Source organism: Gossypium hirsutum, chromosome A03 (genome assembly GCF_007990345.1).
Source record: "Gossypium hirsutum isolate 1008001.06 chromosome A03, Gossypium_hirsutum_v2.1, whole genome shotgun sequence".
Classification (NCBI taxonomy): domain Eukaryota; kingdom Viridiplantae; phylum Streptophyta; class Magnoliopsida; order Malvales; family Malvaceae; genus Gossypium; species Gossypium hirsutum.
The window spans coordinates 20446015-20472162 of record NC_053426.1 but is presented as its reverse complement, the minus strand read 5'-3'; the positions used below and the strand labels follow the sequence as shown (position 1 = coordinate 20472162).

At 37.8% G+C, this 26148-nt stretch overlaps 3 protein-coding genes and 1 non-coding gene across 4 annotated transcripts; 1 reads left to right on the top strand and 3 right to left on the bottom strand.

Annotated features, from left to right (window-relative positions):
• Window positions 1–260: 260 nt before the first annotated feature.
• On the bottom strand, window positions 261–4030 carry LOC107887074 (pentatricopeptide repeat-containing protein At3g09060). Its single transcript, XM_016811204.2, has 2 exons — window positions 3599–4030; window positions 261–3246 (listed from the first exon to the last, which is right to left on the bottom strand). Exons 1-2 carry the CDS (start codon window positions 4013–4015, stop codon window positions 2248–2250), a joined length of 1416 nt encoding a protein of 471 aa, XP_016666693.1. The 5' UTR covers window positions 4016–4030; the 3' UTR covers window positions 261–2247.
• On the top strand, window positions 478–2001 carry LOC107887828 (UDP-glycosyltransferase 89B2). The gene has a single exon (XM_016812053.2). The coding sequence runs from the start codon at window positions 478–480 to the stop codon at window positions 1882–1884; it is 1407 nt and encodes a 468-aa protein (XP_016667542.2). The 3' UTR covers window positions 1885–2001.
• Window positions 4031–4188: 158 nt separating the features above from the next.
• Window positions 4189–5848, bottom strand: LOC107887073 (flavonol 3-O-glucosyltransferase UGT89B1). The gene has a single exon (XM_016811203.2). It carries the CDS (start codon window positions 5821–5823, stop codon window positions 4282–4284), a length of 1542 nt encoding a protein of 513 aa, XP_016666692.2. The 5' UTR covers window positions 5824–5848; the 3' UTR covers window positions 4189–4281.
• An 11242-nt stretch (window positions 5849–17090) lies between these two features.
• LOC121226097 (small nucleolar RNA R71) lies at window positions 17091–17197 on the bottom strand. Its single transcript, XR_005923989.1, has one exon. It is a non-coding gene; the product is annotated as a small nucleolar RNA R71 (small nucleolar RNA).
• Between the last annotated feature and the right edge of the window lie 8951 nt (window positions 17198–26148).

Sequence of the window (26148 nt, the reverse complement as noted above, 5' to 3'; positions counted from 1 at the left end):
AGTAAAAGTAAAATTATACTTTGCTCCCCAAAATTATAAAAATTTAATTTAATCATTTACAAATTATAAAAATATAAACTATAAAAAATTAAAATTTGATCCGGTCTGCCTAAAAAAATTTTTTTTTTGACTTCACCCCTAAACAGGAAGAAACATATCACCACCACCACCACCACCACCGAACAACCATGCTCAATCATCCAATCATGCATTTTTTGGGGATTCCCACATTTATTTCGGAGGTCGCCTGCCCAAAAGAATAAACTCGTGATGGAAATATTCACTAAAGGTTGTAATACATTTTTGGGGTTTTAGTGCAGTTCATTCACCATGTTCTGCCAGCTCTAGTAGCCAAAAAAAGAAAAAAACCTTCTTCGTAAGGCATGACGTAATCGCTAAACCAGTCCACATAAAAGCAGCTCCATACCCTACAATTTGAACGCCACTTCTCACTCTCAACTCTAAAACACTAAAGCAATGTCCGCTGCCGGCCAACATATTCTGGTGTATCCGTTTCCGACGTCCGGCCATTTCATCCCTTTCCTCGACCTTACTCACCGTTTACTCAATCGCCGCCTAACTGTCACTGTATTGGTCACACCCAACAACCTCCGTCTCCTCGACCCGCTCCTGACCCGCCATGCTTCCTCTTCACTCCATCACCTGCTTCTCCCCGACATGGACCCATTGCCAGCACCCAACCTCCCCGCTAGATTGCGCCGCTTGCGTGACCTTCACTATCCTCCTCTGCTCCAATGGTTTCAATCCTTAACTTCTCCCCCTGTTGCTATTTTTTCCGATTTCTTCCTTGGATGGACTCAGAGTCTCGCTTCCGAGTTAGGCCTACGACGGATTGTCTTCTCGCCCTCCAGTTCCTTCAGCTACTCGTTGAACATGTCGTTGTGTCGGGAATCACTGAGGATTGACGATCCCCCGGCCGAAAATCAAACGTTATCGTTTCCGGATATCCCTAATTCTCCTAAATACCCTGCCTATCAAATCAACTCGATTTACAGAACATACAAAGATGGCGACCCAGACAAGGAATTCTACAGGAGAAACTGGCTCCAGAATCTAGAGAGTTGGGGGGTCGTTTTCAACACCTTCTCTGACTTGGAGGCCATTTACATTGACCACTTGAAGAAAGAGATCATGAGTCATGATCGGGTTTGGGCGGTTGGGCCCGTGCTGGGAGACGATGGCTTGGACACCACCAATCGCGGTGGGTCTAGTTCGGTGCCATTTCAGGAGCTGGTGGCGTGGTTGGATTCACGGGACGACAACTCCGTCGTCTACGTTTCTTTCGGGAGTCACTACGTGTTGACACGTAAGCAAATGGATGTGGTGGCGTCCGGGCTCGAGGAAAGTGGGGTCAACTTCGTTTGGTCCGTAAGGGAACCCAAGGCCTCGCAAGTCTCGAGCGATCACGGCGTGATTCCGGATGGATTTGAGGATCGTGTGGCGGGAAAAGGGTTTTTAATCAAAGGGTGGGCGCCCCAAGTGGCGGTTCTTCGACACCGAGCCGTGGGGGCTTTTGTGACACACTGCGGCTGGAATTCGACATTGGAAGGGATTGCCGCCGGGATGGTTATGCTGACATGGCCGATGGGTGCAGACCAGTTTACGAATACCCAGTTGTTGGTAGATGAATGTGGGGTGGGAATACGAGTGGGTGAGTCGACTCAAAATATACCAGAGTCAAGCACGTTGGCTCGAATTTTGGTGGAGTCACTCGATGGGTGCAGAGCAGAGAGGAGTCGAGCCAAGATGTTGAGTGAAAAAGCCCTGAATGCAGTCAATGGTGGAACTTCAGACAACGATTTGGGTTCCTTAGTTAAAGCGATTAATGAAATAAAACCCTCTACGGGAAGCAATAAAATCTGACCGGATCACTTGTCCTGTTTCATAAAACTCACTCTTATCCAGATTTAATTGATTCGTTTGATGTTATGAGTCAACAACACTATTACTACAATAAAGCTGCTCCTGTTCATGTCTTTATTTACATCTTGTGAAAAAAAAAACTAAAACTCAACTTCAAACACTGCCCTATTGTTAGCAAACTACTAAAAGATAGCCACCATATAACATTCCCTACCGATCCCAAAAATGTCAGCTCAGTTCTTTTCCATGCGTTGCGAAAACCAAGTTTCAAATACAGCATTAATTGTCTGGAAGCACATCCTAAATCACTTATGAATCGAGTGTCATCAACGCAAGAATCTGAGTTTTCCAATTATGATGTTATCACCGAACTCCAGTCAATTCCATATCCTTTATCACCGTGTCTAATCTCTGAGAAAGCCCAGCTCTTCGATACCCCGCAACCAACAAATCATAAGTCGATTTCGCGAGCTTATGAGAACGCTTAATATGTTCCAAAAATAGATCTAGCCTATCATAAGCTTCTTCCCTGAAGTAACAGCAGACAACCTTCTCAACATCATCGGCGCATCTGAAAGATAATCCTTGTTTCAACATCCTGCCCACAGAGTATTCTACATCATCCAATCGATTTAACGCGGCATACATCCTTATGATCCCGGAGTTCACCTGTGAGAAAAGTGTGACAGCCTGACCTGACTCCACTACAGTTGAAAGTAGCTCCTCCATTTCTTCTACTTTTCCATGTTCCAAATATAAACCTACAACCTCCTCAGCCATCTTGACACTAATTTCCTGCCAAACTTCTAGACAAGATTTGATGAACTCTTTAACTTGATTGAATCTCCGGCGTCTACAAAACCCCTCCAGTAAATTCTCCAATATGGTCTCACTAGGCATTATTCCGGTTGATTTTATTTCATCGTAGAATCTATCGGCACCATCAAATTCTCTAGCTTTAATGCAACCGGAAACAAGAGATTCATATGTTTGAAGAGTGGCACAATAACCGGCAACTTTTTTTGCCGAGTACCAACTTTTCATGGCATCAGTATTTCCTAAACTCGAAAACCCAATTATGAAGGTCTCGTAAGTCTCATCATTTGGTTTATAATCCTCTGAACTCTGCATAATCTCGAATAAGTTCAATGCTGTAATCGTATCCTTCGAAGACAAACAGGCGTGTATAAGGGAATTGAAAAGGGAAGTTGTGGGTTTAATCCCATGAATCTCCATTGAAGTAAACACATGCATTGCCAGTGAAGCATTTCGGATCTTTGCACAAAGAGACATTAAATACAAATACTGATCGTAATCTCTCTCATTTCCCTTCAACATTTTCTCTAATTTCCATTCCAAAACCTGAGCAATAAAATAGTAATCTAAGTTAAATAATGGGGGAAAAAAGGCATTCATTCAGTAAATTAAGCCATCGCTAAGTAGCTATTTTATGTAAATCAGGTTCAATTATTTGTAAGTTAGATCGTCTATTTGGAGTATTTAGGGGATTCGTATCTTCTTTACCCATACTTAAATATGATTCGAACATAAGTAGTAGAAGAAAATTAAGAGTGGAAACAACATAAATAAAAGAAGGGTATGGGTTGTTGAACTCATTCATGTTCAAAAATCTCAGCAGCCAAAACAATCTCATCTGTCAATAAATGAAAGGAAAAAGCAAAAAATAGAAGAGAAATGGGTTTTAGGGTCTTACAAGCCGAGCCTTGTCAGATGACAAAGAGGGGAGACAGGCAAGGAGGGAATCCCAGGAAAAGTGGGGATTATCTTGGGGAAAACGGGTAGCTGAATCAAGGGTAGACTTGATTAATGAGCTGGGCAACTGAAGCAGCTTGTTTGGAAGAGGATCCAAAGACGATAACGAGCGTTGAGATTTAAAAGGGGTTCGAACAAATTTAGAACTTAAACCTCTTTTAGCTACTGCTCTTAAAAACCCTTGCAAAGGAACGCCATTCTTCTCCCCCCTGTTTGCCTGGGAAAATATTTTATCTTCACGGTGGAAATGGGAATAGGGCGTGTTTGGGTGTAAAAAAGAAAAAAACCCTAATTTATTGACCTTAAAATTATTATATTTTAAACACCAATTAATTAATTCATTTACAAATACATCCATGATGTAAAAGTGTGGGCACATAGTTAATTTGTTATGTCATTAAGTAGTGATATATAACTTTTGTTTTGATTTGAAGTCCACATAATTGCTAAAAGAGTTCATAGTCCCAACTAATATAATGTTATATAACTTTTGTTTTGATTTGAAGTCCACATAATTGCTAAAAGAGTTCATAGTCCCAACTAATATAATGTTATAATTAGGTAATAACATACTAACATGAAAAAATAGGGTCTAAATATGCTCATAATAAAACGACATTAGATCTAGGCTTGCATAGAAAATAACTGCTTCACCATCTCTTCCATGTCCTGGGCTGAACTGCCACCCTCTCTTACTGCTTCCAATGCTGCCTTTCTCAATTCCATAACTCCTTTCCTCTCAACTACCTTCTCCCGGCTCACTGATTCCGCCAAGACTCGGGCCAACTCCTCTGGATTCGGCACTATTTGTGGTCCCTCACATGCCTTCTTACCCACCTTTAGCTCTTCCACCAACAATGTTTGGTCCACAAACTGGTCGGCTCCGAATGGACACGTCAGCATGGTTACGCCAGCTACCACTGCTTCCAACACCGAGTTCCACCCGCAATGAGTTAAGAATGCACCCACTGCTCGGTGACTCAGTATAGCGACTTGCGGGGCCCACCCTCTGATCACGAGTCCATTGTTAGCCACACGATCTACGAACCCATTTGGCATCATTCCGTAATTTTCCTCCACGTGCCCCACAGAAGGCTCCTTGATCGACCATATAAAACGGACACCACTCTTTTCCAACCCGGATGCAACACCGGCCATCTGATCGTTGGTTAACACGACTTGACTCCCAAAGCAAACGTACACGACTTCGCCATCTTCACACGCGTCAAGCCACGTCCGCAAGTGATCCAACGGCACCGAGCTGGACCCACCCCTATGAACAGAAACGGTAAGATCATCGTGGTCATGGAGAGGGAGTAAGGGTCCCACTGCCCACACTCGATCACAGCCCATCACCCGTTTCAAATGGTCAAAATAAGGCCTTTCAAGTTGATTAAAGGAGTTGACCACAAGGCCCCAGCTCTGGATGTTCGCGTGGAAAATATCTTTGATAAATTCCATGGCTGGGTCTCCCTCGACGCAAGCTCGATACAAGCCAGAGATTTGCCACCAAGGGTATTTCGGACAATTCGGAAGTTTATCAAACGAAACAACAGCCGTCGGATCACGAGGATCATCGAGCCTAGGAAGCTCCATCCACAGGGAATACAAAACAGACAAAGCCATGCCGCCGGAAGGCGAGAAAACGATGTGTTTAGCCCCGACACGGGAGGCCAAACGTTGGGTCCAGCCCAAGAACATGTCGGAGACGATGGCCGAAGGAGGCGAAGGATGGGACTGGAACCAGGAAAGCAAAGGATGGTAGAGTTGGCCGAGGGTATGCATTAAGGCAGGTAAACACCGTTGAGGGACGTCCTTTAAGTTTTCGACGGCGGAAGGGATGGAAGGGTGGGGAGGGAAAGGGAGGACCAAAGGCTGAATCAGCGGGTGGGCGGCGAGGAGTTGGGTTAAGAAAGGGAGGTTCTTTGGGGTGACTAAGACGGTAATGGTTAGATCAATGGCAGTGGCGGTTAAGGCTAAGCGATGGGTGAAATCTAAGAGAGGGATGATGTGGCCTTGCGCTGGGAAAGGGAAAACAAGGATGTGGGAACTGCTTCTCAAAGTTGCCATGTGATGTAAAAAAGAAGACGAGTAGAGACTGAAGTATGAAGGAAGTTGAAGGGTTATGAGGTGATGTAGCCAAAGGGAATTCAAACGGGGAATCATATGGTATCGTTTTCCAATAAAGGTAGAAAACATGGGTTTAATTTTTATATTATTTTTTATATAATTTTAAAATATATATAATTATCAAAAATATTAAAACATCATAATAAATATTTCTTAACAAATTAAAAATAAATTTTAATATATATATATACTTAAATAACAATAAAATACAACTTAAGAAGTAAATTTTTCTAAAATAATAACAAAATTAACAAATGCCTTTAAAATAATAACAAAATTAATAATAAAATAAGTTTTATACAATATCCAAACAATAATAATAAAATAGTAGCAACATAATAGTAAAATGGTAGCAAAATAGAGAGAAAATAATAAGAAAATAATATTAAAAAATAGATTTTTTTTTCCTTTAGCCGGCCCGAGCTAAAAATGTCTTACCCGAAGCCCAGCCTGTTTTTTTAAATGAGTCTTATTTTTTCGTCCAAGCCCATTTTTCGGGCTTATATTTTTTCTCAAACCTTCTTACATTTAGGGCGAGCCTTCGGGCCAGGCCGGGTGGCCCGACCCATGAATAGATCTAGGTAGACTACACCTATGGTCACTTTAAAACAAGGTTTGTTTTATTTTGTTCGTTCTAATTTTTTTCAATTTAGTCACTTTGATTAAAATAATTATGCGAATTAGTCACTATTGTCAAAACATTCATTAATCACTAACAGATTAGATTTATAAGCAATCTTCTCTCAACTGAAAAACTTGGCATCCCTTTTGGGCCTCCATTGCCTAAGCTCCAACACCGTCGTTCGACCTCGGATTACTTTTTCCGACGACACTCACTATTGTTGTCCTCTTCTCTTCTTTACTTTTTTTTTCTTTGTTTTTAAAATCCCTCATTGTCGCTTCCTAACTCACTCGCCACTCACTACTTCCTAAACCCCCGCCACTGTTGTGAACCATTGTTCCCACCAAACCCTAAACTAACCTGTCGAAACCATTTTTTTGAAAGTGGGGTTGACTTTTTTTTTAAAACGAAAAGGGAAAGTCGCCACCAATCCTTTTTGATGAGGTGTGATCAGGTTACCTCGTAAAATGGTTATTTTCAACAAACCGTTTTGATTTATTAAAACATTCAGAAAGATGGGTTCGGGATTCGGTTAGCACGAGGAAGGATTAGCACCCTCGTAATGTCCAAAATTAGTACTTAATTGATTAATTAATGTCTTAGTGTCAATAATTGTAGATTTGAAAAGATTTTAAAAATACGATCCTTTGTTAAAATATTATTTAATTTGAAGATTTAGAGAAAATGGCACATTTCACGTTAACTGAGAAAAAGAATTATGTCCCGTAAGTTAGGACACAATGTCTTAAATTTCCAACACGCGAATAAACCCTGAAAAATTTATTTTGGAAGATGTTTGGTTATCTCGGTTTTAGAAAGAAACCATATTCCCTAAGTTAGAACACGATATTTTTGTAATTCCCAAGATTATTTAAAAATTTAAAATATTCGTTTGTTTGGATTTATCGAAAAAATTGAAACCCCGTAAGTTAGGAAACGACTTTTCAAATTCTAAAATATGAAAGATTGTTTATTTAAACAATGTTTTATATGTATCGGGTAAAATGTTGCACGACTTTGCAGTAAAATAAATTGTGGTACTATTATACATAATAGAATAATAATAATGAAAACGATAATAATAACAATAATAATAGTAATGAATAATATTAATTTTTGAAAGTATATATATAAAAAAATGAAATAACAATAATAGGCAAAAGTAAAGAAAATAAAGCAAGCCAATTAAAACCAGTAACAATAATGAATAAATAAACAAATAAGAATGGATAAAAATTTAATTAAGAATTGAAATTTAGCAAATAAACAAATAAATAAAGCAATATTAAATAAAATAGTTTAAAAAATAATAATGATATTAATAATAATAATATAATAATAACTATAGTTTTAAAATATATAAGAGGACATAAATAAACAAATAACAAAGCGAAATAAATATATAAATAAATTTATTATATTAAAAAATAGGTAAATAAATATAAATAGAAATATAATAATAGTAATAATATATTAAATTAATTAATTTAATAATAAAATAGAGAAAATAACAAAAAAATGACTAAAATTTTGAGGCAATATCAGAAATAAATAAAAGGAGATGAACCAATTTGAACGCGCGAATAACAAGAAGGGACCAAAAGGGCAATAATTTTCGCCCTCCAAAACGTACAGCTTTAGAGGACCAAAATGCAATCGAAATAAATCATGGGGTATAAATTATAAATAAGGAAAAATTTAATTGCAAAACTATAAAAAAGCGGAAGGGCTAAAAGTGCAATTAGTCCCTTCCGCAAAAACACGAGGATCTTAAGATTGGAACAGGTCGGTTCTCGAGTTGGAGGGCAAAACGATGCTATTTTGGCCCTTAAATGGCTAAAGCAAAACGACTTCATTTTGCTTCATTTATTTAAATAAATAAAATTACTTCATTTTCTCACTTCCTCTTTAAAAAAAGCCAAAAAAGCTCTCAACTTCTCTCCTCTCTTTTCAAAACCCCATGATCGACCATGCTTCGGTCATCGGCGACGATGTCGCCGTCCATGGTGGCCAGAAAATGAAAAATCTCATTTTTTTTTGTTTTTCGACTCCCTGAACCCAAAAATGTCATTTTTTATCAGAAACGACGAACCTCGGCCTCCCACGGTGGCGCATGCAAGGAAAAGGTAAGGTTCAACTTTTTCCTTTTTATTTTTATTTTGTTTTCTTTAAACATAAATGAAATAAAAAAACATGAAAAGAAAAACAGAATAAAAAATCACCTTTTTTTCTTAAACTTTGAATTCTTTTTCGATTAATATTCTCCGTAAAAAAAACTATACATTCTCTGTTTGTGGCTTTTATAGTCGGGAAAAAAGAAAAAATACAAATTTTTTTCTTCTGTGCTGTTGTTTGTCCTTTTTACAGGTATAGTGAAGACATAGAGGCACGCGGTGGTGGTACAAAGGGTACAAAGGTGAGGTAGAGGCCCGAGGGAAAGCAACGGGGGGTACAACGGCGGCTAGCCCTAAGGTTTTCTTAGTTTGGCTGGTGATTGTTTAGGTCTTGGGCAACTGGGCCATTAGGTTTTTTTTTTTAATTTTTGGGCTTGTTTTGTAATTGTAAAGTTGGTCCAATATTTTGGACTTTTGGTTTATTATTTTTGGTTTTGTTTTGTTCTTATTCTCCACCTGAGCCCAGGCAAATTGGGTTGTTTATAGCTGCCATTCTTTGGTTATTATCGTGTAACGAGAATATAGCAAAGACTTTTAAGAAAGACCAATTTTGCCCTGTCTCGCCAAATCTTGACTTCATGGTGCTCATCTTTTTCAAGTAGCCTCGTTCCAACCTACTGCAACTTCAGGGGTATAGGAATTTTCGCTTCAATCTGCTCCACTGCATCTTTAGAGAGATTAGATTTGTAGCTTTAATTTGCTCTACTACAACTTCAGGGAGATGAAACTCGCTTTCTTCAATCTACTCCACTGCAACTTCAGGGGATCAGATTTGTAACTTGTAATCTTAATCTGTTCCACTACAACTTCAAGGAAATGAGATTCACTATCTTCAGTCTACTCCACTGCAACTTCAGGGAGATAAGACTTGATTTCTTCAATCCATCCCATTGCAACTTCAGGGGTATGGGATTTGTGGCTTCAATCTGCTCCACCGTAACTTTGAGGAGATAAGATTTGCCATGATAACTTCAATCTATCCCATTATAACTTCAGGGGTATAAGATTTGTAACTTGAAGCTTAAATCTGTTCTACTACAACTTCAGGGAAATAAAATTTGCTATCTTCAACCTGCTCCACTGCAACTTCAGGGAGATAAGGTTAATGGCTTTAATCTGCTCTACTGTAACTTCAGAGAGGTAAGATTTGCTATCCCCGATCTATTCCACTGCAACATCAGAGAGATAAGATCTAACTTCAATCTACTCCACTATAACTTCGGGGAGTTGAGATTTGTAACTTTTAACCTGCTCCACTACAACTTCAGGGAGATAAGGCCTGCCATAATAACTTCAATCCATCCCACTACAACTTCAGGGGTATGGGATTTGTGGCTTCAATCTGGTCCACCGTAACTTCCGGGAGATAAGATTTGTCATGATAACTTCAATCCTTCCACTGCAACTTCAGGGAAATAAGATTCGCTATCTTCAATCAGCTCTATTACAATTTCAAGGAGATAAGACTTGTTATGGTAGATTTAATCTGACCTATTACAACTTTAGAGGTATAGGATTTATGGTTTCTCTGATCCGTTACACCAGTTTCTGGGGAACATGACCTGTAGGATCCATTTTATGGGCCTATTTATGCCAAGCCATTAGGATGTCATGATCGGTATGAATCAAATGCTCCTATTTGAATGTGTACGAATGATATTTGCATGAATGTAGAACGTCATTTTTTGAGAATGATCCCCTTTTTAATGCTTAGGTTGTCATTGCTCGTCGTTCATCAAGGTCCTATCACTTATATGCTATCGTGCCTTCTTGTTTAGCCGGTATCTTTGACAGAAGATCTGAAGAAATAGTCATAATTTGGACTATTCTTTCTCAAATGTTTCCAATTCCTGAATTTAGTTAGTTCTAACTAGTGGTCTTATTTCAAGTCCTTGTACTATTTAGAAAACCTTTCAGAGTAATATGCAGAACTTCGTTTATGAATATTATTTGTTCAATAATCGTTGTTTCAATGAAAAATGCTTGAAAAAGATTGTCACAATGGATAAGATGAAATTTTATTGATAGCAACGTTCGAAATGGATAAATTAATCAAGATAGCAAATTTTGCTAAGGTACAAAATGAATAAGATGAAAATAGGTGCCCTAGATATCACAGCACGAGCTTCTCCATTCAAACTTCTCAAAGACCATTTCGAGCTAGATATCTGTTTAGAAGATCTAAAGTATTTTGTTGATGCCCCAAGATGTAACATTCCTCATTCTTGTTAATTCTGAGAGGACAAGATTACCATATGCCCCATCTTCGATCAAAATTTGAGCTACCTTTTTTTGAGTTTTCAACTCAAAACCTATTTGGTCTCAAAGCGCCCTTTGCGGGTTTTTTGAATTGGCCTCTCCCTCTTTTTTTTTGGGTCTCAAAGTGCACTTTGTAGGTTTTCGCATTAGCCTCTCCCCCCTTTAGGTGAAGTACTTCTTGACTGAATCTGAATTTACAAGATTAGGTAAGTTTTTCCCATCCATCTCGGTTAAAATCAATGCTTCTCTAGAAAAGACCTTCTTTACCACATAAGATCCTTCCCAGTTTGGCATCCATTTCCCTCTGAAATCCTTTTCTATGAGAAGAATCATTTTTAATACCAGGTCTCCCTCATGAAATTCTCTTGGGCGAACCTTTTTGTCATAAGCTCGCATCATTCATTTTTGGTACATCTGACCATGACGGATAGCCCTTAGCCTCTTTTCTTCAATCAAGTTCAACTAATCATATCGAGACTAGATCCATTCTGCTTCATCTAACTTTAGTTCTGACAAAACTCAGAGGGAAGGAATCTCGATTTCAATAGGCAAAACTGCCACTATTTTGTAAACCAAAGAGAAAGGCATTGCCCCGGTGGAGGTCCTGACAGATGTTTGATAAGCATAGAGGGAAAATGGTAACTTCTCATCCCAATCTTTATAAGTCTCAGTCATTTTCCCCACGATCTTCTTAATGTTTTTATTGGCTGCCTCCACTACACTATTCAGTTTTGAGCGATATAGCGATGAGTTGTGGTGTCTGATCTTGAATTGACTGCAGACCTCCGCTATCGTGCTATTGTTCAAGTTTAGTGCATTGTCAGATATGATCCTCTCAGCATTCCATATTGACATATGATTTCCTTCTTCAAGAATTTACTGACCGGCAACTTTGTAACATTGGCATATAAAGCGGCCTCTACCCACTTGGTGAAGTAGTCGATGACCATAAAGATGAATCGATGCCCATTTAAAGCTTTTAGAGAGATTGGCCCAATGACATCCTTGCCCCACATAGAGAAAGACCATGGAGAAGTGTAGAGGTGAATGAGGTATATGAATTTTGTCTCCATAAATTTGGCACTTATGACATCTCTTGGCATAATTTATACAATTCCCTTCCATGATGGACCAATAATACCCGAATCTTATAATTTTTCTGGCCATTGTAAAACCATTAGCGTGTATTCCACAGATGCGCTCATGGGCTTCTTCCAAGATTTTTTTAGCCTCAACAGCGTTCACACATCTTAGTAATACCTGATCCTTTCTTCTTTTGTATAAGATTTCCCCATCTAAGACATAGTCATTGGCCAGTCTTCTCAACATTTTTTTATCATTCTTAGTTGCTTGGTCAAGGTATTCACGATTTTTCACATATTGCAGTATATCGTGGTATCAAGGGTGATCATCCTTTTCTTCTTCTTTGATGTTGTAACAATGAGCCGGAGTTTCATAAATATTCATCTGGATAGGTTTTACGTCTTCTTATTTGTTCACTTTGATCATGGATGCTAGAGTAGCCAATGTATCAGCCATCTGGTTTTCATCTCGAGGGAGGTAGCAGAAAGTGATGTTTTCAAAATCCTCAATTAACTCCAGAACTATCTTTCGATAATTAATCAATTTGGGGTCTCTTGTCTCCCATTCGCCTTTGAGCTGATAGATTACTAGTACAGAATCCCTATATACCTTTAGCACTTTGATTTTGCATTCTATGGCTGCGCGGATACCCATGATGCATGCTTCGTATTCTGCCATATTATTTGTATAATCAAAATCCAATTTACTAGTAAATGGATAATGATCTCCGTTTGGGGATAACAAGACTGCCTCGATTCTATTACCCACAGCATTTGAGGCTCCGTTTAAATTTAGTTTCCAAAGGTGGCCTTCTTAAGAATTTCTTTTCTGGTTGCAACATACACTAGATCTTCATTTGGGAAATCGAAGTTTAAAGGCTCGTAATCCTCTAGAGCTCTACTAGCCAGAAAATTCGCTATTGCACTCCCTTTTATAGCTTTCTAGTTCACATAGACTATATCAAATTTGGAAAGCAAAATTTACCATCGGGCCATCCTCTAATTCAAAGCTGTCGACTCCATTATGTACTTCAGAGGGTCCAGTTTTGAAATTAGCCAAGTGGTGTGATACAACATATGTTGTCTTAGTCTTCGGGTTGTCCATATTAAGGCACAACACAATTTCTCAATCGGTGAGTACCTTGTCTCACATTCAGTGAACTTTTTACTAAGGTCGTATATTGCTCTTTCTCTCTTTCCTGATTCATCATGTTGGTCGAGCACTCATTCCATGGAATTCTCCAATACCGCCAAGTATAGTATCAGTGGCTTATTTGGGTTGGGTGGCACTAGCACCGGGGCATTGGACAAGTAATGTTTGACCTTGTCGAAAGTCTTTTGGCATTCCTCATCCTATACACTTGGATTGTGCTTCTTAAGGAGACGGAATATGGGGTCACATTTCTCAGTTAGTTGTGAAATGAACCGAGCGATGTAATTTAGTCTTCCTAGAAAACCTCAAACTTCTTTTTGAGTATGCAGCGGAAGTAGCTCTTGTATGGCCTTGACTTTGTCTGGGTCGATCTCAATCCCTTTTTCACTGACTACAAATCTTAGTAGCCTTACAGACCTGGCTCCGATGGTACACTTTTCTAGATTGAGCTTTAACTGGAACTTTTTCAATCTTAAGAGCAATTTCCTCAGGACTTACACATGCTCCTTCTCTATTCGGGGGACTTTGCGATCATATCATCTACATAAACTTCAATTTCTTTGTGCATCATATCATGGAAAAGGTTTACCATGGCTCTTTGATATGTTGCTCCTGCATTTTTCAGTCCAAATGACATCACTTTATAGCAAATGTTCCCCACACGGTTATGAATGTGGTTTTCCCCATGTCTTCAGGCTGCATCTTAATCTGGTTGTACATGGAGAAACCATCCATGAAGGAGAACAATGAGTGACATGCCTTGTTGTCCACTAAAGTGTCGATATGAGGTAGTGGGAAATTATCTTTCAGGCTGGCTTTATTCAAATCCCTGTAGTCTACACACATTCGCACTTTTCCATCTTTTTTAGGGACGGGGACGATATTGGCTACCCATCCTGAGTATTTAACCACTTTTAAGAATCTGGCGTCGAACTGCTTCTTGACCTCTTCTTTTATTTTCAGTAAAACATCGGGCCTCATCCTTCGGAGCTTCTGTTGCACTAGCTTACACTCTTCCTTTGTGGGGAGTCGATGTACCACAATATCAGTACTTAACCCTGGGCATGTCTTGATAGGACCATTTGAAGACATCCTTGAATTCTTAGAGTAACTCAATGAAGTCTCGCTTTGTCTCTAAGGTGATACAAGCTCTGATCTTCACCTCTTTTCCCTCTCCTAAACTCGTAATTTCCACTGACTCTTTGTGAGGTAGGATTTGTTTCTCATCTTGTTCTACCATCCTCAACAAATCAGGAGATAGGTTATAGCCTTGGTCATCTTCAAAATCCTAAGAATCCTCCATACACATATCTTGCTCAAAAGGAGACTTTAAGTCATTAGCAGCGTCGCTCATATCATTGATATCTAGAGACTCTGAATTAGCTCCAAAAACTATAGGAATCTCTTCCGCAGTCCAATCGTTCAGAACACTTCCAGGTACATTGGAAACACGAAAATTTACGCATTTTTACATACTCTTTTTAGCTTAAAATCATACCATTTTAATTAAATTCTTGTCAAAAAATAATTAATTTTTATAAAATAATTAAATTATACTTAAAATATGAATATGATGAATTTTAGTTAATTTTATAATTAATTTTTATTACTTTTGGTTATTTTTCGACAGAATTGTGCAAAGGGCGAAAAATGACTTGGCAGACACTGTTTGAAGCACAAAACCGAGAAGCAATTTGAAGTATCAACACGAATTAATTTCTAGCCTAAGACGGTCCAATTATGTGTATTAATTCATAATATAATTAATTTTAATTTATACCTAATTTAATTTGTAATATTAATTAATTATGGAAAATGTGGTCCAGTTGAACAGAACCGATTGAAGTGAACTGGCCAAAGATTGGACAGCCCAAAACCGAAAATATGCTGACCCAAATCAGCTTATTATCTGATTAATTAAGCTTGAAAAGAATCCCTTGAAGTCTTGTCAAAGTTGCATTCAAACCCCTCCACAATTGGTGGATTTTTGGATTTGCCCCAAGCCATTTTTAGCAAAGTTGAAAGCATCAACTTTGCCACATAGGTGGTCGGCCAAGGGGTGGCACTTTGGCTGCTATTTTTAGCAAATTTCAGGTGCCACACTCAGCTATAAAAGTCCCCTTTGGCTGATCATTCAAAGCATCTCATTCATTCCTCATTCATTTCACAACACTTCTCTCCTCTCTCATTCTTTTTCTCTCATTTTTCCATTTCAATTCCCTTGCTCTTGTGCCAATTTCTTCCCTTGGAAAAGGGGTGTTCTTCAAACATTTTAGAGTAGCAATAGAGTGTTCATCGAAGCCTTGATCGTGAGGACAACAAGAAGGAAGAACGGAGCAACAAAGTCAAGCCTTGGAAAACCACTGGATTTGATTCTTGTTCCCTATCTCTTTTGTTGTTGTTATGATGAACATATCTATGAGTATTCATGTTGTTGGAATGGTTAATTTAATTAGCTTAGCTTGAATTTAATTCGTATTGGGTTGATTGCATTTCGTTTTCTTAAATTGTTAAACTTGTGTTTATGTTGTTATAGGCCTCGGTAAAATGCTTGATTAAGTAAAATCATGCCTAAGTTATTCTTGCGTTACGACTGTGAGGTAACTAATGAATTAATTATTTAAGCGAATTAAAATTGTAATTAATTGACACAGTACTTGATCAGTGCATGTTTATTCTTCTAAGGTAGCTGAAGGTTAAATTAGCAATGTATCTGGCGATATTATTACCTTGCATAACTTGCAAGATTATTGTGATTAAACTGTTTCAAGGTAGGGATACCTTGTTACCTCACATAGTCTTTTATATGCTTGTTAGATTTAATTAATCGTTTGAATTGACATAGGGATATGCAAGAGATTAGTTCAGTTTAATGAGTATGTATGTGCACTAACATGTTTACTTACTAGAATCTATTTAGTCGGTTGAACTGACATAAGGATTTGCCAAGAGATAGATGGATTTTGGTATGTAAGTATGTTCATAAGTTAGCAAATTACCGGGTTGCCGTGATTTTATTTGTAACAACATAAACATAAGTTTAATAATTCTAAGATGAGAAGTGTAATTAATCCAACACAATTATATCATCTTGATTAAATCTTATTTTGAAATCGTGCATTAGAACTCTCTTTTACTTCATTTTTTATTTATTTTAATTTTCTTAATTTTTTAATCACCCTCTTTAAACAAAATATTTTCTTTACCAAAGTGTTTTAAATTGCATTAATAAATAATCCTTTTCATAGTCCCTATGGGTACGATAACTCAACATTTACTTGTCACTTTATTACTTGTTGCATTTGTGTACACTTGTACATTTCTGTCGTTCCACGTTTTTGGCGCCGTTACCGGGGACTGTTTTAAAAAGTCATTATTTGTGAATTTGTTAGTAAACATTTTGGTTTATTTTTTTTTCTATTTAATTTTTAACTTAATTAATTTTTCTGTGATTATTTCAGGTGTTTATGAGTATTGGCTGAATTATTAACTTACTCTCTGTAGACCCTGAGATAGAAAGAACTTTTCAACAGCGAAGAAGACATGCAAATCAGAGGAGGACCGAAGAGATGAACTTCGAAAATCCAATCCAAGGAAACAGAACAAACCCTGCTCAAAATCCTATCCTTATTGCTGATGATAGGGATAGCGCTTTACGACAATATGCCGTGCCAGTATTTAATGATCTTAATCTGGGTATTAGGAGAACCGAAATTGAGGCACAACAGTTCGAGCTAAAGCTAGTCATGTTCCAGATGCTTCAGACAGTGGGCCAATTCAGTGGAATGCCTACCGAAGATCCTCATCTACACTTAAGACTATTTATGGAGGTGAGCGATTCTTTCAAGTTAGCCAGAGTACCCGAAGATGCATTATGATTGAAGCTGTTCCCATATTCGCTGAGGGACAGAGCTCGAGCCTAGTTGAACTCATTGCCACCAAACTGAATTTCCACATGGCAAGAGTTAGCAGAAAGATTCCTTATGAAGTATTTCTCGCCTAGCAAGAATGCTAAGTTGAGGAATGAGATCACTGCCTTCCAACAAATGGATGATGAGTCCTTGTATGAGGCATGGGAAAGGTACAAAGAGTTATTATGAAAGTGCCCTCATCATGAAATCCCACATTGCATCCAACTTGAGACATTTTTTAATGGTATCAATGCTCACACGAGGATGGTAGTGGACGCTTCTGCTAATGGTGCTATCCTTTCTAAGTCTTCTAATGAAGCTTATGAAATTATCGAGAGGATTGCCAGCAACAATTACCAATGGCCAACCAACCGAGTAGCGTCAGGAAGACGAGTTGCTAGAATACATGAAGTAGACGCTCTTACTTCACTCGCATCTCAGGTATCATCAATACCTTCAATGCTCAAAAATCTTACTACTAATGGGTCTAACAGTTTTGCAGCACAACCACCAAATCAATTTAATATAGCCTGTGTTTATTATGGGGAAGGAGATTTGTACGAAGAATGTCCATCAAACCCAGAATCCATGTACTACAAAGGTAACCAGAACCAAAGCCGAGGAAGGCAAGGATTGCAATCCAATTTTTATAACCCATCGTGGCGAAACCACCCGAATTTTTCCTGGAGTAACCAAGGAGCTGGAACCAGTAATACTTACGCCCAACCTAGATCGACCCAGCCATCAAGTTTTCCCCAACAAGTTCAGAAACCAACCCAAGTTGAACCATCCAATGGCTTAGAAAATCTGTTGAAGGCATACATGACCAAGAATGATGCCTTAATCCAAAGCTAAGCAGTTACATTGAAAAACCTAGAAAACCAAATGGACCAGCTTGCAACTGAAATCAGGAACCGATCACAAGGTGCTTTACCTAGTGATACAAAAAATCCGAGGAATTTAGGGAAGGAGCATTGCAAAGCATTAACATTGAGGAGTGGAAAGACAGTAGAGCCTGGAAACACAAAAATTTATTTACTTTTTCATACCCATTTTTACTTAAATTCGTGCAAATCTGGTTAAATTCTTATCGAAAAAATAATTAAATATTATAAAATAATTAAATTGTGTTAAAAATATGAACATGGTGAATTTTAGTTAATTTTATACTTAATTTTGATTAATTTTGACTATTTTCGATAGATTCTCACAAAGGGCGAAAATTGGCTCGGCTGACACTGCTGAAAGCACAAAACTGAGAAGCAATTTGAAGTATCGAGGCATATTAACTTGTAGCCTAATATGGTCCAGAAATGTGTATTAATTCATAACTTAATTAATTTCAATTTATTCCCCATTTAATTTGGGTTAAATAAATTATTTTTAATTAATTATGAAGAAAGAGTCTAGTTGAACTGCACTGGTCGAACCAAATTGAGTGAACCAAACCAGCCACTAATTGGGCAGCCAGAACTGTCCATATGCTGACCCAAATCAGCATTTTAGCTGATTAAATATTCTTGCAAAAAGGCCCTTGAAAGATTTCCAAATTGCATTCAAACCCCACCTTTAATTGTGGCTTTGTAGATTTGCCCCAGGCTATTTTTAGCAAAGTTCAAAGTCTCAACTTTTTCCCAGTAGATGGCCGACCATAGGGGGGCTCTTTGGCTGCTGGAATTTGATATTTTTAACAGCCACAATCATCTATAAAAACAACCCCTTGCTGATCGTTCAAACCACCCCCCAATCCCACAACATTCTCTCATTCTCTCTTCTCCTCTCTCACTTTTCTCTCCATTTTTTTCCATCCCATTTCCCTTTTTGTTCAAGTGCCGATTTCTTCTCTTGGGAAAGAGGCTGTAATCAGCCATTTTGGAGCAGAAATTAGGTGTTCATAAGCTACCTTGATAGCCGAGGGCAACGAAGAACGAAGAACGGAGCAACTAGTCAAGCCACGGAGAAACACTGAATTTTCTTCTTGTTCCCTATCTCTTTAATTTTTGTTGTTGTTTTGACGAACATGTTTATGAATATTTATGCTATTTAAATTGTTATTTTAATCAATTTAGCTTAAATTAAGTTTGTGTTGGGTTGATTATATTATGCCTGCTTGAATTGTTAAAATGATGTTTATGCTGTTATAGGCCTCGGTAAATTGCTTGGTTAAGTAAAATCATGCCTAAGTTATTTTTGCAATATAATTGTTAAATAACTAATGAATTAATTAGTAAATCGTATTGAAATTATAATTAATAGACACAATGCTTAATAAGTACATGTTTATTCTTCTAAGGTAGCTAAAGTTTAAAGTAGCATTGTATTCAACGATACATATGCCTTGCATAACTTGCAAGATTTTTGTGATTAAACTGTTTCAAGGTAGAAATGCCCTGTTACCTCACTTAATCTTTTATATTCTTGTGAAGATTAATTAACCGCTTGGATTGGCATTGAAAAATGTTCAAGAGATTGATTAATTTAATATGTATGTATGAGCAGTAGTTAGCAAATTACCAAGTTGCCGTGAATTTATTCGTAGCAATATAAACATAAGTTTAATAATTCTAAGTTAAAGAAATGTAATTAATCCAACACAAGTATGTTATCTTGGTTAAATCTTATTTGAAATCGTGCATTAGAACTCCTTTGTTTTATTTTAATTATTTACTTAGTTTTTAAATAGTTTTTGACCATCTTTTAAAACCAAATTATTTTTACCTCGCCAAAGTGTTTTACAATTAATTTCAATAAATAATTCTTTTTACAATCCCTATGGATACGATAACTCGATATTTACTTGTCATTTTATTACTTGTTGCGATTGTGTACACTTATACATTTTCTGTCGTTCCAAGTTTTTGGCGTCGTTGCCGGGGACTATTTTAAAAAAACCATTATTTGTAAATTTGTTAGTTTTACATTTTGGTTTATTTTCCTGTTTAAATTTTTACTGACTTAATTTTTCTGTGATTATTACAAGTGTTTAGAGTATAGACCAGATTATTGACTTACTCCCTGTAGGCCCTAAGATAAAATGAGCCTTTCGACAGCGAAGAAGACAAGCGAACCAGAGAAGGACTGAAGGAATGAATTTCGAGAATATGAATCAAGGAAATGAAGCAAACCATGCTCAAAATCCTATCCTTATTGCTGATGATAGGGATAGAGCCCTAAGACAATATGTTATGCCAGTGTTTAATGATCTTAATCTGGGTATTAGGAGACCCAAAATTGAGGCACAACAATTCGAGCTGAAGCCGGTCATGTTCCAGATGCTTCAGACAGTCCAATTCAGTGGAATGCTTACCGAAGATCCTCATCTTCATTTAAGACTGCTTATGGAGGTGAGCGACTCTTTCAAATTAACTGAAGTACCCAAAGATGCATTACGATTGAAGTTGTTCCCGTACTCACTAAGGGATAGAGCTCGAGCCTGGTTGAACTCATTGCCACCAAACTCAATTTTCACATGGCAAGAGTTAGCAGAAAGATTCCTCATGAAGTATTTCCCGCCAAGCAAGAATGCTAAGTTGAGGAACGAGATCACTGCCTTCCAACAAATGGATGATGAGTCCTTATATGAGGCATGGATGATGAGCCCTCATCACGGAATCCCACATTGCATCCAACTTGAGACATTTTATAATGGTCTCAATGCTCACACGAGGATGGTAGTGGACGCCTCTGCTAATGGTGCTCTTCTCTCTAAGTTTTAGAATGAGGATTACGAAATCATTGAGAGGATCGCCAGTAAAAATTATCAATGGCCAAACCAATCGAGCCGTATCAGGAAGACGAGTTGTTGGAATACATGAAGTGGACGCTCTCACTTCACTCGCATTTTAGGTATCTTCAATATCCCCAATGTTTAAGAATCTTACCACTAATGGGTCTAACAGTTTTGCAGCCCAACCACCTCACCAATTTAAGAGTATAGCCTGTGTCTATTGTGGGGAAGGACATTTGTTCGAAGAATGTCGATCGAACCCTGAATCCATATATAACATGGGTAACTAGAACCAAAATCGAGGAGGGCAAGGAATGAAATCCAACTTCTATAACCCATCATGGCGAAACCACTCAAATTTTTGCTGGAGTAACAGAGGGGCTGGAACCAGTAACAACTAGGCCCAACCTAGACTGACCCAGCCACCTAGTTTTTCCCAACAAGTTCAGAAACCAGTTCAAGCTGAATCATCCAATAGCTTAGAGAATCTACTGAAGGCTTAAATTGTGAAGAATGATGCCTTAATTCAAAGCCAAGCAGCTACATTGAAGAACTTGGAGAACCAGATGGGCCAGCTTGCAACTGAACTTAGAAACCGACTACAAGGTGTTTTACCTAGTGATACGGAGAATCCAAGAAATCCGGGAAAGGAACATAGCAAAGCATTAACATTGTGGACCGAAAAGACAGTAGAGCCCAACACCATCGAAACTGAAAAAGAGCCAGCTGATATTTAAGACTCAGAGGAGGTTCAACCGAGTATTGAAATTCCAGTTTCACCAAAACCCAAACCTGCAAAATCTGATTAGGTAACCTCAGAACCACCTAATTCTGATCAACTAACAATTGCGTTAGATTCAGAATTGCCACCAAAGACAAATCAACCAGTACCAGTTCCAGTAATGAAACCTTCACCACCCTACCCTCAAAGACTTCAGAAGTAGAAATAGGAAATTCAATTCAAGAAGTTCATTGATGTACTCAAGCAACTTCATATCAACATCCCATTCGTAGAAGCACTTGAACAAATGCCGAACTACGTCAAGTTTATGAAAGATATCTGTCCAAGAAGCGAAGACTTGGAGAATTTGAGATGGTAGCTCTGACGAAGGAATGCAACGCATATCTTCAAGACAAAATACCCCCAAAGCTGAAGGATCTTGGGTGTTTTACCATACCTTGCAACATTAGAGCAACTTATTGTGGTAAGGCACTATGTGACTTGGGTGCAAGTATAAACTTGATGCCTATGTCAATATTTAGAAAGTTGGGGATATGTGAAGTTAGACCTACTACGGTTACACTTCAACTAGTAGATCGATCCTTAGCATATCCAGAAGGAAAAATTGAGGATGTATTGGTACATGTAGATAAATTCATCTTTTCTGCTAACTTTGTGATTCTAGATTTTGAAGCAGACAAAGAAGTACCAATTATCCTAGGAAGACTGTTCTTAGCAACTGGAAGGACCCTTATTGATGTGCAGAAGGGTGAGCTTACAATGCGTGTTTAGGATGATTAGGTAACATTTAATGTTTTTAAATCTATGCGATTTCCTGAGGCGGCTGATGATTGTTCTGCAGTATCTGTCTTAGAGGATTTATAGTGGAAAAGGAACTCAACTCTGTTGAGGATCCACTGGAAAGAATTTTGACTTCGGACCCTCTAAATGATGAAGAGAAGGATGAGTACTTAGCTTTGCTGCAGGCTAATCAAAGGGGATTTAATCCGCAATCCTGTTTTGAATCTTTGGAGTTAGAGAAGAGGGAGTATGCCCAACTAAAAGCGTCAATTGAGGAATCACCTAAATTAGAACTTAAGGTATTACCTTCACATTTAAAATACATTTATTTAGGTAACGCTTCTACTCTGCCCGTGATTGTTTCAGCAGAATTGACTATTGAGCAAGAAGAGAAACTTATCTTAGTTTTGAAACAATACAAGAAGGCTATCGGATGGACCATAACCGATATTCGCGATATTAGTCCATCTATATGCATGCACAAGATTATCTAGAATATGGTGAAAAAGGGACGATTGATGGACAACGAAGACTGAACCCCATCATGAAGGACGTGGTGGAAAAAGAGATTATCAAGTGGTTAGATGCGGGTATCATTTATCCTATTTCAGACAGTTCGTGGGTAAGTCTGGTCCAGTGCGTACCAAAGAAGGGAGGTATCACAGTCATAGAGAACGAGAATAACGAGTTGATACGAACTAGAACAGTTATGGGATGGAGGATTTGTATCTATTATCGGAAGCTGAACAAGGCGACTAGGAAAGATCACTTTCCTTTGCCATTTTTGGACCAGATGCTGGATAGACTCGTAGGGCGAGACTATTACTGTTTTCTCGATGGATACTCAGGGTATAATCAGATTACAATAGCACCGAAAGATCAACACAAGACGACGTTCACCTGCCCGTACGGTACATTTGCATTTAGACGCATGCCATTTGGTTTATGTAAAGCACCTGCTACATTTCAAAGATGTATGATGTCTATTTTTACTGACATGGTTGAAAAGTACTTGAAAGTTTTTATGGATGACTTTTTAGTATTCGGAGATACTTACGATGATTGCTTAGCCAATCTGGCTAAGGTACTAAGGCGATGCGAAGAAACAAACCTTATACTTAACTGGGAGAAGTGCCATTTCATGGTACGAGAAGAAATTGTTCTAGGGCATCGGATAACGAGACATGGGATCGAGGTAGATAAAGTGAAGGTAGACATTATTGGGAAACTTCCACCGCCAGCATCTGTAAAGGGTGTTAGGAGCTTTTTGGGCCACATCGGTTTCTATCTAAGATTTTTCAAGGAATTCTCCAAAATTGCTAAACCCTTATACAAATTATTGGAGAAGGAGACGACGTTCAAGTTCGATGATGAATGCTTAAGACTTTCAAGGATTTGAAGAGTCGATTAGTTACGGCACCCATAATCGTCACACCAGACTGGGATTTTCCATTTGAATTGATGTGTGATGCAAGCGACTTCGCGATAGAAGCTGTCATGGGCCAGCGAAGGAACAAAGTTTTTCATCCCATCTACTATGCAAGTCGAACTCTTACAAGAGCTCAAATGAACTATATGGCAACAGAAAAAGAGTTACATGCTATTGTATTTGCTTTTGACAAGTTTCGATCTTATCTTGTAGGTAGCAAAGTGACTATCTATGTAGACCACTCGACAATTAAGTGCTTACTTGCCAAGAAAAATGCTAAGTCGAGATTGATCTGGTGGGTACTTCTACTTTAAGAGTTCGATCTAGAAATTCAAGATTGAAAGCGAGTAGAAAACCAAGTAGCAGATCACTTGTCCAGATTGGAGCTGCAAGAAGGGAATTCTCCTATTATACCAATTCAGGAAACATTTCTAGATGAACACATACTGAAGGTAAGTCATAATACCCCTTGGTTTGTTGATATTGCTAACTATTTAGCTTGTGGTTTGATGCCAATTAATAAGACGTATTAACAAAGGAGAAAGTTTCTTCACGATGTGAAGTACTATTTTTGGAAAGAACCATATTTGTTTAAAAAGTGTACAGATCAGATGGTTAGAAGATGCGTGGTAGAAGATGAAGTACAAAAGATTTTATACCATTGTCACTCAGCTCCAAGTGGGGGACACTTCTGAGGTACTCGTACGGCGGCCAAAGTATTGCAAGCCGGATTCTTTTGGCCAACACTATTCAAGGATGCATATGCGTACGTAAAGAGTTGTGACCGATGTCAAAGGGTTGAAAATGTCACCAACAGAAATGAGATGCCTCGAACAAACATCATTGAGGTGGAATTATTCGATGTATGGGGTATTAACTTTCTTAGTCCTTTCCTTCTGTCTTTTGGTCACAAGTATATATTGGTAGTAGTAGACTATGTGTCCAAGTGGGTTGAGGCTGAAGCTTATTCGAAAAACGATGCAAAGGTTGTAATAAAGTTATTGTAGAAACACGTGTTCACAAGGTTTAGAACCCCAAGAGCTATCATTAGTGATGAAGGGTCCCACTTTGTGAACAAGTGGTTAAAATGATTATTAGACAGGTACGAAGTGAAACACAAGGTTGCAACAACTTACCATCCGCAGACAAACGGGCAAGCTAAATTGGCAAATAAGGAGATCAAAGCCATACTTGAGAAGGTAGTTTGCCTGAACCGACGAGATTGGTCCAAAAGGCTGGATGATGCTTTGTGGGCTTACAGAACAGCATACAAGACACCTTTAGGGATGTCACCTTACAAGTTGGTCTTTGGGAAAACATGTCATCTACCCTTGGAGTTAGACACAAAGCTTACTGGGTCTTCAACAGCTTAATTTGGATCCTAAGCTCGGGAAAAAGAAATGGATGTTCCAACTTAATGAGTTAGAAGAGTTCTGAATGTTCTCATATGAAAATGCCAAATTACTTAAAGAAAGATGCAAGAAATGCATGACAAACACATTCGAGTTCGAGAATTTGAAGCAGGTCAGCAAGTTTTGTTGTTCAATTCCAGGTTAAGGTTCTTTCCAAGTAAGTTAAAATCATGTTGGTCCGGCCCATTTACGATTCATGAAGTCATCCATATAGAGTTGTTGAACTCCAAGGCAAGGGAGGTAATTTCTGAGTTAATGCTCAGCACCTGAAACATTATTGAGGAGATAAAATTGAACAGGATAAAATCTCGTTCATTTTATCGGATACTTAATTTCTCGTGGTTATTTTTGAATAAATGATTTAGGGTATATTTTCAGGTATAGTATGTTTAAATAAATTCTGTCTAGGAGATTAGAACTTAAGCGGGACCACTTGAGACCCCTCCAATCTTTCTTAAGAATTTATTTTGACATAATTTCCTAAGAAATTATTCCCTAAACGGAAAAATAAATTTTTAGTTTTTCAAATAAAAGGGTCAATTTTGGTCCACGTTTTAATTTGCAACTCAATTTTAAATGTTCATTAAGTCTAGGGACTTAATTGAATTATTTCTAAAATTTGATTACTCTTTTTGTAAATAATAAAAACTAGGTGTTTCTCCTTATAAATATTTTCAAAAAGCATCTAGAAGAAATATTTTTAATATTATTTATTAACTTGATAAACATTAATATATAATTATATTTATTATAATTTATATATTAATTTTTATCAACTTAGCTTAGAACTAGGATTAATTGTATTTTAATTATATTTTATGGTTATCTTAATAAATAATGGCAATTGATAATTTCATATACATATATTTAATTATTAATTATTGTTAAAATTTGAGTAGAATTAGAACTTAGGATTTTTTTTTCATTAAAATTTTCTAAGAATTCTACTACAAATCTTATTTTTCCATCTATAAATACCATCAACCTTTCTCCCTCCATTCATTCATCTTCAAAACCTCAAAACACCAAACCCCTAACTACCGCAAGCCTAGCCCAGCTGACTGACCAGC